At 41.3% G+C, this 17,960-nt stretch overlaps 3 protein-coding genes across 4 annotated transcripts; 2 read left to right on the top strand and 1 right to left on the bottom strand.

The window, feature by feature from the left end:
• The first annotated feature begins 329 nt into the window (after positions 1–329).
• LOC137100516 (kelch-like protein 11) lies at positions 330–4,715 on the top strand. 2 transcript variants are annotated; one of them, XM_067478381.1, is made up of 3 exons: positions 330–457; positions 794–1,306; positions 1,545–4,715. In XM_067478381.1, exons 2-3 carry the CDS (start codon positions 840–842, stop codon positions 3,127–3,129), a joined length of 2,052 nt encoding a protein of 683 aa, XP_067334482.1. In that variant the 5' UTR covers positions 330–457; positions 794–839; the 3' UTR covers positions 3,130–4,715. The 2 variants fall into 2 exon arrangements, with proteins under 2 accessions (XP_067334482.1, XP_067334481.1); XM_067478380.1 differs by lacking the exon at positions 330–457 and having other exon boundaries at positions 472–1,306.
• A 536-nt stretch (positions 4,716–5,251) lies between these two features.
• On the top strand, positions 5,252–11,710 carry LOC137100514 (cytosolic 5'-nucleotidase 3-like). The gene is made up of 9 exons (XM_067478377.1): positions 5,252–5,404; positions 5,762–5,860; positions 5,960–6,029; positions 9,172–9,218; positions 9,617–9,702; positions 9,870–9,959; positions 10,051–10,213; positions 10,309–10,509; positions 10,675–11,710. The coding sequence occupies exons 1-9, from the start codon at positions 5,402–5,404 to the stop codon at positions 10,783–10,785; spliced, it is 870 nt and encodes a 289-aa protein (XP_067334478.1). The 5' UTR covers positions 5,252–5,401; the 3' UTR covers positions 10,786–11,710.
• Positions 11,711–11,872: 162 nt separating this feature from the next.
• Positions 11,873–15,924, bottom strand: fkbp10a (FKBP prolyl isomerase 10a). The gene is made up of 10 exons (XM_067478374.1): positions 15,620–15,924; positions 15,044–15,189; positions 14,778–14,967; positions 14,527–14,672; positions 13,895–14,084; positions 13,668–13,813; positions 13,372–13,561; positions 12,978–13,120; positions 12,728–12,891; positions 11,873–12,624 (listed from the first exon to the last, which is right to left on the bottom strand). The coding sequence occupies exons 1-10, from the start codon at positions 15,820–15,822 to the stop codon at positions 12,436–12,438; spliced, it is 1,707 nt and encodes a 568-aa protein (XP_067334475.1). The 5' UTR covers positions 15,823–15,924; the 3' UTR covers positions 11,873–12,435.
• Between the last annotated feature and the right edge of the window lie 2,036 nt (positions 15,925–17,960).

Raw genomic sequence — 17,960 nt, 5'->3', positions numbered from 1 at the left:
TGACATATCCAATTTTACCATTGCTAAATACGTGTAAACGTTTGAAAAATAGAAGATGTAATTGCATAATAAGGTATGGCTGTGGCAGCATGATGCTATTGTGTTTCTGGCTTAATTAACATTTTAAAAGGCTGGCTTCAGTTCCTACGTTAATTCGAAAATTCGGAAAGATTTTTACAAAAACGTTTGACTTAATAGGTTTTACACTGGTTTAAATATTACCGAGTGAAATCATGCATAGTTCAAACATGCAGAATGTAGGAAGGAAGTGTAGGACTGTATTATTGACATATTCAGAGGCACGTCACTGCACGTTTTTCGGTGTGGCCCGCGCTGCGACGTCGGTGACGCCTGTCACCTACTGCGCATGTCAGTGACTATTTACAGAGCTGAAGTTGGTTGCTTATTTGTATTTTCAACGCCTCAATTGCAGACAGGAGAACACTTGTGCTAAACGGTACGTTTATTTTAGGCCGTGTAAACGAGTGCATAGTCATTATTCATAACTCTTACGTTTCTATCATGTGCAGTCCATGTGCTGAAGGATAATTGTTTTGTGGTATATTTACAAGTCTAGTTTTAAATGCATTTGAGCTTTTTGGTTTAATCTCAGGCCAAACTATTCCTACTGAAATATAAAATTTAAAACAAAAAATGAATACTTTGAGATCACTATTTCCCCATTTGAGTGGCGGCTATTAAAAACTACGAACATGCATCGCACTTCAGCGTTGTCCTCTGTTTTGACTCCATGTATGTGTGTCTGCGTATGTCGCCTCTTTTCCTTCACTAGTTTACTTCATTCCCCACCACTGCTCTCCTCCACCGCTGGCAGCAGAATGGCAGCGGCGGCCCCCAACCCGGAGGACACCACCAGGAGCGGCGGCAGCGGCGGCGGCAGTGGCACACCCAGCGCCCTCGCCGGAGACGGAGACACGGAAGAGGCCGAGGACTTCACCTCCTCTTCCCACTGCTCGGAGCTGTCTCGGCGGCAAAACGAGCAAAGAAAGCAGGGTTTGTTCTGCGACGTGACGCTGGCCTTCAGCAGCGGGGCGGCTACCGGGAGCGTCCAGAGCTGTGAGTTTTCAGCTCACAGGTCTGTCCTGGCTGCAGCTACCGATTATTTTACGCCCCTGTTAGGGGGACAGTTCTCTGAGTCCTTGTCTGGACGGGTAGAGATGAAGGAATGGAGCTCAGAGCTGGGGCCGGACCCTGAGACTGTGGAGAGCGTCATCCAGTACATGTATACCGGAGAAATACGCGTTAGCACCTGCAACGTACATGAAGTACTGGAGCTGGCTGATAGGTATGATTCCGTTCGATCACATCTCTGTATGTGTTTGCGCGTGCCACGGTGATTATGATGGGCAAAGCTCGAGGCCTTTGTAGACTGCTCTGATGCCTTTTCGTATGGTTTTTGTGCATTGCTTTCAGAACATCAGTCAATCCTGGCCTAACCAGTCAAAGCTGAGATATATTAGTTAACACGAACTGTTCACTCTCTCCGAGCTGCATTTAATGTACATCTGTTTGCTCTATTTTAGGTTTCTCCTGCTGCAGCTGAAGGATTTCTGTGGTGAGTTTCTTAAGAAGAAGCTGAGCTTGACCAACTGTGTGGCCGTGCACAGTCTAGCCCACATGTACATCCTGGACCAATTGGCTCTACGGGCTGCAGACATGATCCGTCGCAACTTCCACAAGGTTATCCAGGATGAGGAGTTCTACACACTGCCCTTTCACCTGGTCCGTGACTGGCTGTCTGATACAGAGATCACAGTAGACTCTGAGGAGGTGCTGTTTGAGGCTGTGGTGAAATGGGTGCAGAAGAACCCAGAAGAGCGAAGCCGCTACTTCGAGGAGCTTTTCCGTCTCCTGAGGCTCCCCCAAATCAAGCCCACCTATCTGACTAGGGTAGTAAAGAACGAGCTCCTGGTGGCTGCCAACGAGGCCTGTCTCCGCCTGGTGTCAGAGGCAGTGGAAGGCCATGCAATTCGATTTGAGAACCTCAAGTCAGCTGACATGGAGCTCTGGTCTTCCCACATGGCTTCTTTTCAGCCTCGCTTTGGCCAGAACATGGACGTTATCATGGTAGTGGGTGGAGTGTCTGAGGGAGGGGACTACCTGAGTGAATGTGTGGGCTACTTCATTTATGAGGACCGGTGGGTCAACCTGCCACACATCCACAATCACCTGGACGGCCATGCCATCGCTGCCACAGAGTCCCACGTCTACGTAGCTGGTTCTATGGAGCCTGGCTTTGCTAAGACTGTGGAACGTTACAATCCTAATCGCAACACCTGGGAGCAAGTAAGCAACTTGACTACACGAAAGCATTCTTTTGGCCTCACTTGTATTAAAGATATCCTGTACAGCATTGGTGGTCATGGTAACTTCAGTCCAGGCTTTAAAGATGTCAGTGTGTACGAGCCTGAACAGGACAAGTGGCATAATCTGGAATCCGCCCCCAAAATTCTGCGGGATGTGAAGGCAGTAAGTGTGGAGGACCGCTATGTGTACGTCACAGCACGCACACCTGTCGATACAGATAATGAAGATGGACTGAAGACGGTGACCACTCGTTACGATACAGAGAGCCGCCAGTGGCAAGATGTTGACTCCCTGCCCCTTATTGATAACTATTGTATATTCCAAATGGCTGTGGCCTCCACTAACTTCTACCATACAGCTTCCTGCTGCCCCAAGAGCTACACAGTGCGGGATGAGATTGCCAGGCAGAAAATCAGTGTGCGGATCTCTGATGAGATCCTAGAGAGCTTGCCTCCAGAGGTTACCAGCATTGAGGGTGCTGCCATCTGCCACTTCGATGAGGACGTCTTCATCATAGGAGGCTGGAAGAACAGTGATGATGTGGACAAGCAGTACCGTAAGGAGGCTTACCGCTACTGTGCTGAAAGAAAGCGTTGGATGCTGCTTCCGCCCATGCCACAGCCTCGCTGCCGAGCCACTGCCTGCCATGTCCGCATTCCCTACCGTTTCCTGTATGGTTGCCAACGCTACCCCATGCCCCAGAACTTGGCCCGCCAGCGAGATCGCATGCAGCAGATGCAGCAACTTCACCGGCGTACGCTCACACTGCGCCGACAGCTGCAGTCACAGATAGAATGTTGAACAAGTTACTTTCTGCTTCATCCTGGCACTACACAGTTCTGGCTAAAAAATATGCTGCAGATAACATGTCCATTGCATTCATTATCATCAACACCCATTCATATGTAACTTGCTGCAGCAGGTCTTGTGTTTCTTGTATTTCATGAAGCTGAACTCTGTGCCATTGGCTTTCATGCTGTGTTGTTTTAATGGCTAAGCCATGATATGTGCTGAGCAGGTGGTGGTCTCTGAGGAAGGGATATGGCAAATGTAAACATGTGAATAAGAGTGTTATATTCCAGCCAACAACTAAATATCCTTTTGTCAAATTTGTTGGTATAGATACTGTTTATCTGTTTGTACATACTATGTTTAAAGCTGTATATGTAAACATTTATATAGATATTTTACATTCCTTTATTGTATGCCTTGAAGGCCATGTGACATTAATAACTGCATTCCTATATTCAGTCCACCTTGCTTAAAGAAGTCTCATTCCATTGTAACACTGTGACAATCTCCTTGTGCAAGCAAAACTTCAATCTTAAAGCCTAACTTAAAGTTGGATCATAGTTGTTCTCTTAGAATTGTTCTACTTATTGCTGTGAAGCTACAACGACTAAATATGAATACATTCAAAAAGGCTGTTAATTTTGAAATCCTGTAGATTAGTTAGCTTTTAGTATGCATTGATCAATTCTGTTTCTGTTTATCTTTGAAACCTAGAAATGCCTTTACAGGTTTCTGAAGAGGTGAAATAACAAGAAGCAAGTACTGTAGTTGATATATAATTAACTGATTCCTTTACTTCAACATTCAAACATTCTATTGGATCACTGCATTAGGCACCAATCGCTGGCAGCAATTCAGTTGTTCCTTTTTATTTGCACTTATTTCCTCAGTGTATTCCCATTATGTTAAGGGGTACAGAAAATGCTTATATGTGCAACTGCTGGAAAGTGTTTTTGTTTTTATGGAGGTACTGTTGTCTCTACCAAGAATTGCACTCTAATGATTTGTAAAGTCTTATAGAAGCATAGACATTTAAGTTGTCCCTACACTTTTACTTTAGTTAATTTTAACATATATTTCATATGAGACGAGGTGATTGTATTTTAGAAATACTTTGTTTAGCCAGCTTGCAGCCAGCCAGTAAGTGTGTGAGTACTTTGAAAAAAAAAGGTGATCATTATTTGCAGATTTGATTACAAAATTAAATGTCTTAAGAAAACCAGCACTTCCAGCTGGGTGTACAATAGAAATCTCCTGTATTGTTCTGTAGTCTCCTTTCATCCTCCAGAGAGACTTGAATACATTGAAAAGGGATAAGACTTACTGGTAAAATGAAAGGGATTGTTGTGGGAATGTGTTGTGGCTGACATTCAGAAATTCCCACTGTTTATGCAGCGTCTATTACACCAAAAGTTACAGAGCGTAGAAATGATATTCATTTCCACTTTATGACCAACATTAATAGCACTGCAAATATTATGTGGAATAAGCTATGTAATGTGCCCTGCATGTGATAGTCTGACATTGTGTCCTTATATTTGATGTAAGAAAAGCAAATGTCATCACTTGCAATTAAAGTTGTTTTGTAAAATAGATGCATGTATAAAGTGTGTTATTATTTGGTTGGACTTAATTAAAGGGGTTGCTACCCACTGATTTACATATACAGCTGATCCAATGATAGAGTAGGTCGACCTCACTGTAATGTAATACAAGATATTAGCTTTCATTTAAAAAAGTTTACGATGATTCATTTGAGTTTATACACTGTTGATATTATTGGTTCTATCTAAATTAGGCCAGTTTTTGTCCCGCGGAGAAACCCCCGGTTCCATACGTGGAAGGAACTTATTGTAAGTTGCTTTGCGCAGGGGGGAACCTACACACAGAACAATCTCAAGTTACGTAGCTAGCAGTGCTGCCTTCAGGTATACATTGTAGGCTCGTAATTGTGTAAACTTCAAACGAAAAGAAACTGTTGCTCGGTTGCGCTTTAAGTAAAAAAGTATGTTACTTGTATCTTCGCATATAAAGTATTTTGTTGTGGTGGATTCCATCAACGATGTCTAGTAAACTAAACATTTCATCTTCTTGGATGTCATAATGTGTACCATTTCACGTCACCACTTTGTCATTAGATGGCGAATTCTAAATTTCTCGACATTACGACAGCTGGAAAGGCAGCAGAAGTGCTCTTGCTAATACTGTCCACATAGCAACATTGGCTAACCTACATATCACTAAAACATAACGTTTCGGAACGGCAGCACATTTTCAGACAATGGTATTTTTATTCAGCACGTTTTAAGGAAATCCATGGCTAAACTTGCATACTCGCTGGCTAAGTACCGTAACGTTACTATGGCAGTTAGCTTAACGTTAACAATGCAAATATCCGACTAATTATTATCAGCGTTGGTAATTACTAATTGTGGCTATCCTAATCAATAACTGCATTGTTTTCGTAGTGGTAAACGTTTAGTAGTCAGGGAAAACGGATAAGATGTTCTGTAAGATAATTCATCTGGGTGCTAGCACCTGGCTGGTTTGCTAACGTTAGATCGCTGTTAGAACTGCTCTTTGTGCATGTTTGATGCTTAAACGTTTTGTTAAGAATACATGTGCCATCTTGTGTGCTAAGATTCCAGAGCTGTCCAACCCCTCAGTGTATATGAAGGACCCTCAGAGGGTTCGGGAGATCATGGAGTCAATGATGAAGGCTGGCTCCAACACCGTACAGGTAACATTACACTACCCAACATCCTCTCACCTCATAAATAAAGCATTTACTGTATATACGGTAATGTTGTATTTATATTTTTTCTTTTTTGTAACTCAGGTGATCTCAGATTTTGACATGACCCTAACAAGATTTGCATACAATGGCAAAAGGTGCCCTACCTGTCACAGTAAGTTTAGTTTTGGAGTTGTTACGAAAAGTTAAAATGTGTCGTCTTCTTTTTTTCTTCCGGCTGTTCCCTTTTAGGGGTCGCCACAGCAAATCATGTTTCTCCATCTGACCCTGTCCTCTGCATCCTCTTCTCTCCCACCAACTAACTTCATGTCCACTCACTACATCTATAAATCTCCTCTTTGGTCTTCCTCTAGACCTCCTATCTGGCAGCTCCAACCTCAGCATCCTTTTACCGATATATTCACAGTATCTCCTCTGAACATGTCCAAACCACCTCAATCTGGCCTCTCTGACTTTATCTCCAAAACATTTAACATAAGCTGCCTCTCTAATGTCCTCATTCCTGATCTTGTCCATCCTTGTCATTCCCAAAGATAATCTCCACATCTTAAGCTCTGCTACCTCCAGCTCTGTCTCCTGTCTCTTCTTCAGTGCCACTGTCTCTAAGCCGAACAACATCGCTGGTCTCACCACCGTCTTGAAGAGCTTTCCTTTCATTCTCGCTGATACTCTTATCACACAACACACCTGACACTTTTCTCCACCTGCTCCAACCTGCTTCCACTCGCCTCTTCACCTCTTTTCCACACTCTCCATTGCTCTGAACCATTGACTCTAAGTACTTAAAGTCCTGCACCTTCTTCCCCTCTGCTCCCTGTAACCTCACCGTTCCACTTGGGTCCCATCTCATGACACACATGTATTCTGTCTTACTGCGGCTAAGTTTCATTCCTCTGCTTTCCATAGCAGACCTTCACCTATATAGATTTTCCTCCATCTGCAAACATCATAGTACACAGAGATTCCTGTCTTAACCTCATCTGTCAGCCTGTCCATCACCAGAGCAAACAAGAAGGGGCTCAGAGCCGATCTTTGATGCAGACCCACCTCCACCTTGAACTCCACAGCTCCTCTCTCGGCACCCTGTCATACGCTTTCTCTAAATCCACGACACAAAGACACAATGCAACTCCCTATGACCCTCTCTGTACTTCTCCATCAGCATCCTCAAAGCAAATACTACATCTGTTGTACTCTTTCTAGGCATGAAACCATATTGCTGCTAACAAATGCTTACCTCTGCTCTTAGCCCAGCTTCCACTACTGTTTCCCCTTCTTCAACGAATGGCTCATCAACTTTATTCCTCTGTAGTTGACACAGCTCTGCACATCTCCCTTATTCTTAAAAATCAGCACCAGTACACTTCTCCTCCATTCCTCAGGCATCCTCTCACTCTCCAAGATCTTGTTAAACAAACTAGTCAGAAACTCCTAAACAGTTTCATACCTCCTCACTTCAACCTTACTAATCTTTGCTTCTTCCTGCTCCACACAAGTCACCTCTTCTACTGTCCGTTCTCCTTCATTTTACTCATTCATTAACTCTTCAAAGTTCTCCTTCCATCTTCCCATCACAGTCCTGGCACCTGTTAATACATTTTCATCCTTATCTTTAATCACCCTAACCTTCTGCACATCCTTCCCATCTCTATCTCTTTGTCACGCCAACCTGTACAAATCCACCTCTGTCCAACCTAGCATACAACTCCTCTCAGTGTCCCACTTCTTCATAGCTAACCTCTTTCTCTCTATACACTCCTAAAGTTCCTTGTTGCACCAACAAGTCTCTTTGTCCACTTTACTTTTTTCTGGATGACACCCCAAGTACCCTCCTATCTTTCTCCCTGATCACATTAGCTGTAGTGGTCCAGTCATCTGGAAGCACCTCCTGACCACCCAGATTCTGTCTCAGTTCCTCCCTGAAAACTACACAACATTCTTTTTCAACTTCCACCACTTATTCCTCTTCTCTGCCTTAGTCCTCTTCATCTTCCTCACCACCAGAGTCATTTTACACACAACCATCCTGTGTTAGCTGGCTACACTCTCCCCTACCAACACTTTGCAGTCACTGATCTTTTTCAGATTATAATGTCTACTCAAGATGTAGTCCACCTGAGTGCTTCTAGCTCCCCTCTCATATGTCACCCTATTTTCCTGCCTCTTCTGGAAGAAAGTTTTTACTACAGCCATTTCCATCCTCTTTGCAGAGTTTACCACCATCTGTCCTTCTTTGTTACTGTCCTGAAGACCAAATCTGCCCATCACATTCTATTCACCTCTGTTCAATTCACCTACATGTCCACTGAAATCTGCACCAATCACCACTCTCTTACCTCTGGGGATGGTCACTCCAGAGTTTTTCCTTCTTTTTAACTCAAATCCTAACTGTGGGGCATAACCACCAACAAAATTAAACATCACACCTTGAATTTCTAACTTCAGACTCATGTCTGAACTGTTTTCACTTCCAGAACATTTCTCCTAATCTCCTCTACCAGGATAAGTCCATTTCTCTTCCTATCCGACCCATGGTAGAACAAGTTGAATCCTGCTCCTAAGCTTCTACCTTGCTATCTTTCCACGTGGTCTCCTGGACACACAGTATGTCCACCTTCCTTCTCTGCACAATGTCAACCAACTCTCCATCCTTCCCTCTTATAGTCCCAACATTAAAAGTCCTTACTGTCAGTCTTACATTCTTGGCTTTCCTTTTCTCTCTCTGCTTATGAACACTCCTTCCTCCTCTCCTTCTTCGACCAACAGTAGCCCAGTTTCCACCCGCACCCTGTAGGTCAACAGCACCGGTGGCAGCAGTTAACCCAGGCCCCAACTGATCCAGAATGGAAGTCCGATTCGGTGTGGAAGTCATGACTCACATGTTTAATATGGCGTGTGTTTTACATTAGATGCCCTTCCTAAAACAAACCTCTGCATTTATCCAGACTTGGGACTGGCACAAGAAGACACTGGCTTGTGCCCACTTGTGGTTGCATTACAAAAAGTTAAAATGTGTACTAATACTTTAATAACTGTATGCCAGCGCCTGATCTGCAGTGTACCCCAGACACAGAAGCAGGGCTTTAGATTCAAACGTTCACAGATGCTCAGTATTATTTGTTTACACTGTAAGATTGCTTTATTGGTCTGGCTATATGTAAAAAATTGATGTGTTAAGATAAGAACCACAGTAAACCAACATTGTCAGTAAAACCTAGTGAGAATTTTGCACAGGTTAGATTGTGCTAAATGTTATTTCATGGCTTTGTCACTTTCTGCGTGTGTTTCATTTGCAGATATTCTTGACAGCAGCAAACTTATCTCTGATGTCTGCAAACAAAAGGTAAGAAAGATAAATTAGGGCAAAAGTAGCTTTCCACAGAAAGAATAGGTGCCATTAAGTAAACTTAAACAAAAATTATGTGGCTATAATATATTCTTTCAGATATTATTTAACAGAGTGAAAACAGCTTTATCAAAGATGTGGTGTTTTGAAGAAAGAAATACTGTACAACAGACAGACAGTGCAGGTACTTAACTAACATCTTAAAGCATAAATCATCAAATTTAAACAGTCAGCGTGGTTCATATTGTTGTTGTTCTGTTGAACATTGTGATAAATCATGTTGTGCAAAATTACATTTCAAATTACTTCTGAGAAATTATCACTTATGAGTCTTGATCTTTTTTGGATGCTTACCAGCCAGTTACAGTTTTCTGAACAGTGCGCTGTTTCTTTAGCTCAAGGACCTACTGAACACATACTACCCCATAGAGATTGACACTTCACGGCCAGTGGAGGAAAAGCTGCCTCTTATGGTGGAATGGTGAGTATCAAACACAAGTAGTTTTCATTTTTGTTCAAGAAAGGCTGAAACTGATCTGGGAGTTTGCCGTATTTATTTGTACTAAATAACTAAATATTTCATTGTAATATATGTAAAATATTATGTACTTTATTGAGCTCAGAAACTGCTGTTCCTGTATCTCACAGGTGGAATAAAGCTCATGAACTACTTGTAGAGCAGAAGATTAGGAAAGACCTGCTGGCTGTGGTGGTGCAAGAGTCTGACGCCATGTTGAGGTAAGCCTTCTTCTTAAATCCTGAAAATGTTTGGTAGTTAAAAAGATTTCATGCAATGGGTACTGTTAGTAATAAGATGACATTTTAACAGGGAGGGCTACCAACTCTTCTTTGACCACCTGCATGAACACAGCATTCCTTTGCTCATCTTCTCTGCTGGGATAGGAGACATCCTGGAAGAGGTTATTCGCCAAGCTGGTGTCTTCCACTCTAACGTCAAAGTCTTCTCCAACTACATGGACTTTGATGAGTCAGTGAGTAGAAATACAGCAAACGTGCCATGTTCTTACCTTATGTCAGGGATAACTCTTAAGATGATGGAAATTTAAATGAAATTGCTTACACACAGGGAGTGTTGAAGGCCTTCAAGGGAGAGTTGATCCACATATACAATAAAAGGGAAGGTGCCCTGCTCAACACTGGCCATTTCCAAGAGCTGCGGACACGGCCTAATGTATTACTCTTGGGTGACTCTCTGGGAGATCTGACAATGGCTGATGGGGTGCAGGACATGGAGAACATCCTAAAGATTGGGTACCTTAATGACAAGGTAAATATGAAGTATACACTCTCATGTTTATCTTAAGGAATAGATAATGTTCCTTACCTGCTGCAATGAGATGAATGTCACACCTTAAATATATGTACATCCACCCTTTCCCAGAATAGACCAGTCCCGAATTTTAAAACATTAAAAAGATGTTTGTTTCCACAGGTGGAGGAGCGGAGACAGTCATACGTGGACTCCTATGACATTGTGTTGGTAAAAGATGAAACCTTGGAAGTCCCTAATGCTATACTGCACTACCTCACTGGCAATAAGTAAACTAAAAACTGAGAGTGCCTATTATCTACTGGTCATTGGACTCTCAAGTGCCATCAGCTGAGGAAGCTGCTGTTCAGAGTGCCAGTTGGAGGCCCATTCACAATCAACTTGAAAAGATTTATTTTACTAAAAGCTACACACTTTTTGTGAATGAGTCTAGGTTATCACCACTAGCCATGCAAGTCATGTTGACAGCTGCAGTTCACACACTCCTCATCACCTTTTTATATCACTGTCCACTGACTTCCCTCTCATTTTTATAGTTAAATTACTTTTGGACCATATAGTGAATGATGGAAGCCAGATTTGCACTGGCTACCTACTTTTGCAGCAGGAAATATGTATATGTGCTTATAGGTTTTTCTTTGAATATTTTTTGTTGGTTTTAGTCTTCATTTAGCATGTAATCATTAAAGGGAAAGAAAATGCACAACATAAATGGCAGCATTTGACTTGACATTTTTCTTTCAATGCAACTACTTACCAGCTAACTTTACCTGAAACCAGATGTTTAAAGTAACCTTTCTAGGTTTGACAAAGTGTCAAGTCTTCTAGTTTTTGTCCATCTTGGCAAGAATTGCTGAAACTGTTGTTCTGTGGTTTAACAACAAAGTACTAGCAGGTAGTTAATTGTGACTACTTCATTTTAAGATAAAAATTAATTGGTGAATATACATTTTTTTTAAAGAATTGTTGTTTAAGAACCATCTGCTACCTCAGAAGTGTTATGGTCTTGTGTAGAAAATTAAAAAAACTGGATTCAGTAATATTGTGAATGATTTTTTTCACAGTCATTTTAACTGTGTTGCTTGGAAAAATATACTGTATTAATCACTTCCTATAGTAATGTTTCTCCTGACATTTTGTTTTTATCACAGTTGAGTGCAGTTATGCATTTCCTTGTCCTATTTTACATATTAAAATGTTCAGCTTATCTAAATAAATTTGGTTTAAACAGTTTCTGATCTTTGTACTTCAAAAACAGGGCACTAATTTTAAATCTGACACTTATGCATAGATGCATGTATATCTATGGGCGCAAAAAGAAGTTGGCGTTGCATTCTTATTATAAAATGTATTTTTTTTTCTCCACACAAATAATTTTCTAGAATAGATTTTCTATTATACAAAAAAAGCCACACAATTTCATACAACCATCATTAGTCATCATATCAAGTGGAATCTTCATCAGTTCAACAGTGATTCTACATCCACAGCTGCTCTTTTGAAACACTTAAATAAAATGGGCTATTCAGAATGATGGGTCCTACCTAAATGCTTTTAGTAGTTAAATGGAATTCTTGAATCCAGTATGGCTTTTTAAAAGAAACATTTTCTCTCTAGGAGACGGTTCTTCATTTTAGTTTCAAACACTTTGTTCCTGTACACAATGTGCCAACCCCTAAATACAGTCGTTACACTTTTTCCTATTGATGCTCTTCAGTTGCATTACAATGGATTGACTGGTTCGGCTGCCATAGATGTGGAATCGCATTGATCTATTTTAAGAAAATTCAACAAAGCAAACTGTGATGCAGCCTTATATAGCAACTACAAGCTGTTTCAATGTTCAAATCTTTTGAAAATACAGTAGGTCAGTTGTTCAGATGACAGTAAAACCACAACCACTGCATATCTCCTGTGTCTTCTTTACAGCTCATCTCGTCTCACTTGTTCAGGCTCCTCATCCTGTTTGAGTTTCAGTTCATCTTCTACAATCTTTCCATCTTTATTACGGTCCTGGTTATTGAACATGTCCTTAATGATGCTGCTTGTATCCACCCCTGGCCGAAGACGACCTTTCCCTTCATTAACTTGTGTCATAATGAAAGATGTAAACTGGGGGAAAAAGGAAATAGGGTTGTCACTGCTTATACCCCGACTGTATTTCAAAATATAAATTACGCAGGCAAAATGAGTTGGACTAGACTTCACAGTTTACCTCCTCTAGAGGGACCTCTTTGTCACTGTTAAGATCCATAGCAGGAAAGAGAGGCTCGGGGCTGTCGTCTAGCCATACAAACATGTAGCCTTCAGGCACACCTTTTTGCAGCTCCAGCAACTCCAGCTCAAAGAAGAGCACTGCACTTCTGGGAACTCCTCCAGCTGAAAACAAAGACCAGAGTAGAGAAAACATAATTCGTAGTGAAAAGAGTGTGAAAAGTGGGATCTGGGTAGTTCCAATGACTTACCTCCATTTTCACCATGCCCCAAGTGGGGAGGGATGACCACCTCTCTCCTCTCGCCCACACACATGCCACTCAAACCCTCCTCCAGACCTAGGATCACCTTGTTTGCTCCGAGAGTTGTGGTTGAAGGTGAGTCCTGCTGGTCGCTGGAAAGTGACACGTAACCTGTTAGCACTCTTAACAGAAGCAATCACAACAAATCCTAACTAGAGAATACTTCATCAACACCTTGAGCCATGCAGGGATATACTGTATGGTGTTGTCATGGATACATAATTGGTATGATATCTGCAGTTCCAGGCCACTGAAATCTCTCATACAAGGAGCCAGCAATGACGACATGCATGAACCAGGAGAAGAGTGCACTGAATCAGAGTGAACAGGAGAGGGAGCTCACGAGGAGTAGAGGAGAGTGCCATCCATCAAGGAGCAGTTATAACGATACTGAATTAAATCGTCAGCTTCACTGGTCATGGTGCAATCCCGAGGCTTGTGGGTCACTTTAATCTGGATTGGGTCTTTCGGGTTGTGGAAATCAATGACATGAATGTCAAAGACCAACACAGCGGAGCCTGGAATGAGGTCTCCTACAGCCAAAGAAAGATATAAACAGGGCCTTGTTGTAAACATAAACAAGACTTAGTGGTGTTGCCTCATTTAATGTGCCTTGAATTCTCCCGAACTCATACTCACCAACTCCTTCTTCACCGTACGCCAAGTGGGGAGGAATTCTAACCGTCCTCTTCTCTCCTATGCACAGCCCCTGCAGAGCTTTGTCCATCCCTCGGATCACGTATCCCATGCCGATGTAAGTGTTGTAGGTGCTGTTCCGCTGGTAGCTGTGATGGAGGGTGTTAACATCACAGTTACTCCTGGTTATATATTATCACTCTCTTAGGATGGAGAAATATCGGGTTTACCTTGAGTCGAAGGCCGTGCCATCTTGAAAAGTTCCGTTGTAGTGGTACCGGATGAAGTCTCCTATCTTTGTCCTGCGGATGCAGCCTTCAGGCACCTCTTTTAACTCCACAATTATTTCATCTTTAGGGTTGAACACATCAACCAGCAGCACCTCAAACACAAGAGTAGCCTGAGGGGGGACAAGACTTCCTGTTGGAAAAAAGAAATAGTAACTGCTCACGCTAAAGACCTATTTGTTATGTTGGTGTCTCCACTACTTTTAACTTAGAGATTAGGCTCCTAACTTCCAAGCAGACCCTTTTCTCATTAATGTAATAGTATATAGAAGGTAGGCTTTCACTCCACTGTGGTACCATGAAACAAAAATGCAACTTCACCATAAGGCAAAGTAAAGCACGCATAAAAGCATGCATATTTCATGTGTGCATGTTTGCACGTGTATTTTCACGCTGTACGGGAATTAAATGTTTCCCATATGGCCTTTAAATTCAAACATCCATCAAACAAATAAATCTCTCAAACAGATTAGCCTGCAAGATTATTCTACTGATCTTTCGCAATGTTTAACAGTTTGTCAGTTAAACATGTTCAGACCCTCACCACACCATTTGTGAATATTAAAATATAATACCATAGCCATTTTCGCCATATGCCAGAAAGGGTGGAACAATGATGACCCGTCTCTCGCCAACACACATCCCCAGAAGACCCTCGTCCATGCCTTTGATGAGGTCGCCCTTCCCCAAGTATGTGTCATACGTTGTGTTCCTCATGTAACTAAATTAAACACAGATCAGGGTTTTAAAAAACCCAGAAGTAGACATCAGATATGTTCCTATACTAGATAATATGGAACTACACTTGAGTAGTCTTTGGTCTCACCTGGAGTCAAAGGCTTCACCAGAAAGCAGGGTGCCGTTGTAGTGGTATCTGACAAAATCTGATGCCACAGTGGTACGGTTACAGGCTGCAGGTTTGCTCATCGTGCGGATCTGAACTTTGTCTTCAGTGTTCCAGATGTCCAGCAGAAGAACATCATACACCAGCACAGCATCGGGAGGAATAACACCACCTGTCCAATAAAGAGCACAGGTGTTTAGAAACTATCACATACAGTGACACCAAGAGAGCATATGAATGACACATACCTGCTCCTATGCTTCCATACGCCAGGTGTGGGGGGACTGTTATCCTCCTACGTTCATTTACACACATGCCCTGGAGACCACGATCCATCCCTGTGATGAGTCTGCCTAGGCCAACCTGGCTGATGAAGGCTTTGCCTCGGTCATGACTGTAAATGAGAGTGGAACCCACCAAAAGAAGAGAAGTCAAACCAGGGCTGGAGACATGAAGCTGTGGAGTCTTTAGAGGACTATAAAGACAGCATCTAGTGTCCCTGCTTCATCAGCACTATAATTGAAATGGAACACTTCTGCAATAAACTGAGTGTAAATTAATCAGGAAAATGGCTGTTTAACACTAAGTCTCTATGACACTCAACAATGTTTAAGTATAGAAACAAAATTCTTAGTGCACTTTGTACCATTATACTGGGCTTTGGAAACAAAAGAATTTCTCTAACAGGCCTAACATCATGTAAACTATATATCTGAAGTGTATTTTTAACGTGTCGCTTCTCAAACATAATGGCACACACTCCCATGCTACAAACACAGAGTGGCCGCAGCCTAAATTCATTTACACAATATCTGTAACATCACCTGGAGTCAAACTTTTTCCCGTCAGCATAGAAAGTCCCGTTAAAATGATAGCGGATAAAATCTTCAGTTTTCACCTCCCGAGGACACACTTTGGGTATGTCGTACCTATCAACAACTACATCCACTAACATACCGGAGCTGCAGGTCACAGTAAATAACGTTACAAAAAGGCAAAGAAAAACCGAAGACACAACAAAATCCATTTGCAAAGCTGTGACAGTAAACGCGGAAGCTCGCAGAGCAAAGCGCAGCCCTTCTGCCAGCGGAGTGATGCGGCTGAAGTGGAGGAGAAGTACCGCAACAACTTTTGGCGAATCGGGCCACGTGAAGCCCGCTGCAAAAAAGATGAGCTGCTTCCGGTTACACGTTACAAAATAGACTTCTTTATTCTGTGCTTGTGAAACTGCACGAACACGTTCACAACGTGGTCTGCAAATCCACCACACAATGGGCGTGAGTCTATAATTACACTGAGGAAAACATCTATGAAAACCAGTCAGTGGAAACCCGTGTTCTGCAAACAAAATTTGTTTATGTTAACACTAAAATCTTTATTTGGAATTATACTGGAGATCCCAGAGTTCCTATAGATCCAGCCTAAGACAATGATGCAGTAGAGACAAATCATGGAGAATGTATGTAGTGTGATACTGTCACAGTGAAGAATAAGATGGTTTTAATAATCCAAAAGCTAATTACGGGGAAACAGAAACGCAGTATTTAAGTGTTAAAGTTTCATATGAGAAGTAGAAATGGTTTTTAAAAGTAAAAACAAAAGTGGGATAATTTAATTGGGCTTTATAAATAGTCAAAAATAAAGGTGATCAGGTACACAATATTATGTTACAGCACTGTGCAGCAGTGTTTTTTTTTTTATTATAATAAAACACAAGGAGCCTTTATCAAAAACTCAATTAACAATCCCTGCATACACACATACTATTATACTATTGTGGGCTTTTATTGTGAATGAGAAATCCACAGAAACCTGACCTGTCTCCCTCTGTCTCGCTTAACACAGTCTTTAGGGACTTTAAATCCGGAGAACAGGAGGAGGAGTGGCCCCTTAGCGCCCACCCACATTTTAATGGAATTCTGCAAACGTGTAATGCCTGGCCCAGAGGCCTGACCTCATGATTATACTCACGCATGAGATGAAAATTATATGCCTCACCATAGTCTGAAGTTAGTGATTCAGTTTAGCATGCTAAACCTATAGGCCCACTTTCTTTTTTATATTTAGCATTTTCTTATTATAAGGTGAATTACTTTTGGATAAAGGGAATAAGGTTATGGGTCCTAATAACTATCACACTAATACATCTCCCAGAAAAAAACAAACAAACAAAAAAAAACTGCAGACCTGTTATTATTATTATTATTATTATTATTATTATTATTATTATTGTTATTATTATTATTATTATTATTATTATTTACAGAGAGTTGATAGTGGATTATGTTTAGAGTTGTCTAGAAGCTATGTGTCATCTAAGCAAATACATTTTTTAGTTCACTAACCTTGTATCAGCATGTCCGGAATGCGGGTAAACTAAATAAATTGAAAATAAACTATCTGTCTTGTAGCTGGTGTATATTAAAACATAATCTGCCTGTTTAAGAGCTGTAAACTGAAAAGATTAAATTATTATGATAAATAAATATTATAAGATCCCTATTAATAAGTTCAATCTTTTTGGGTCTGTTGGGTTTTATGGCCCTGGAAAAGTCTGTGGAAAACCCTTTTGAGCTTTTGAGACAGTGACGTCTTTGTCAAGTAAGCCAGAGTTATTATCATCTCTACCGGAAGTACCGACATCTCTTTTCAAGATAAATTCAGCTAAATGGCTGCCAGTGAACTTGAAGTTGACTAATCTTTATTTGATATATAAAAATATTCAACGTTGTCATTAATTTTATATATATTTTTTGTCTTTTCACTTTTTGATACTATGAATGATAAATCTTATTTTGTGTTTTTATTTCAGCACAATCATTAAATTTGTGTAGATGCTTTTATCCTATCACAGGTAAGGTGCACACACCAGGGGTTCGGTGTCTTGCTCAGGGACATTTCTACATGCAGGCAGGAGAAACTGGGAGTTAAAGCACTCACCTTTCTCTGAGCCACTGAGCCAAAGACCTTGTGTCAACAAATCTGAGAAACCAGTAATGAATTGGTTCAAAACGGCTTCTTTAAATATGAGTGGTGATGTGTCCTGGTGTATTGGTTTTTGTATTCTACTGAATATAAGAAATTAATAGGCAACTGATTTCATTAAAATTGGCATCAAAAAGCACTGGTTGGCAAAAAACAAAACACAGCAAAAAACAGATTTCA

This window comes from Channa argus, chromosome 15 (genome assembly GCF_033026475.1).
Source record: "Channa argus isolate prfri chromosome 15, Channa argus male v1.0, whole genome shotgun sequence".
In the NCBI taxonomy this organism is placed as follows: domain Eukaryota; kingdom Metazoa; phylum Chordata; class Actinopteri; order Anabantiformes; family Channidae; genus Channa; species Channa argus.
Note: the sequence above shows the minus strand (reverse complement) of the source record. Positions and strands in the feature narration are given on the sequence as shown.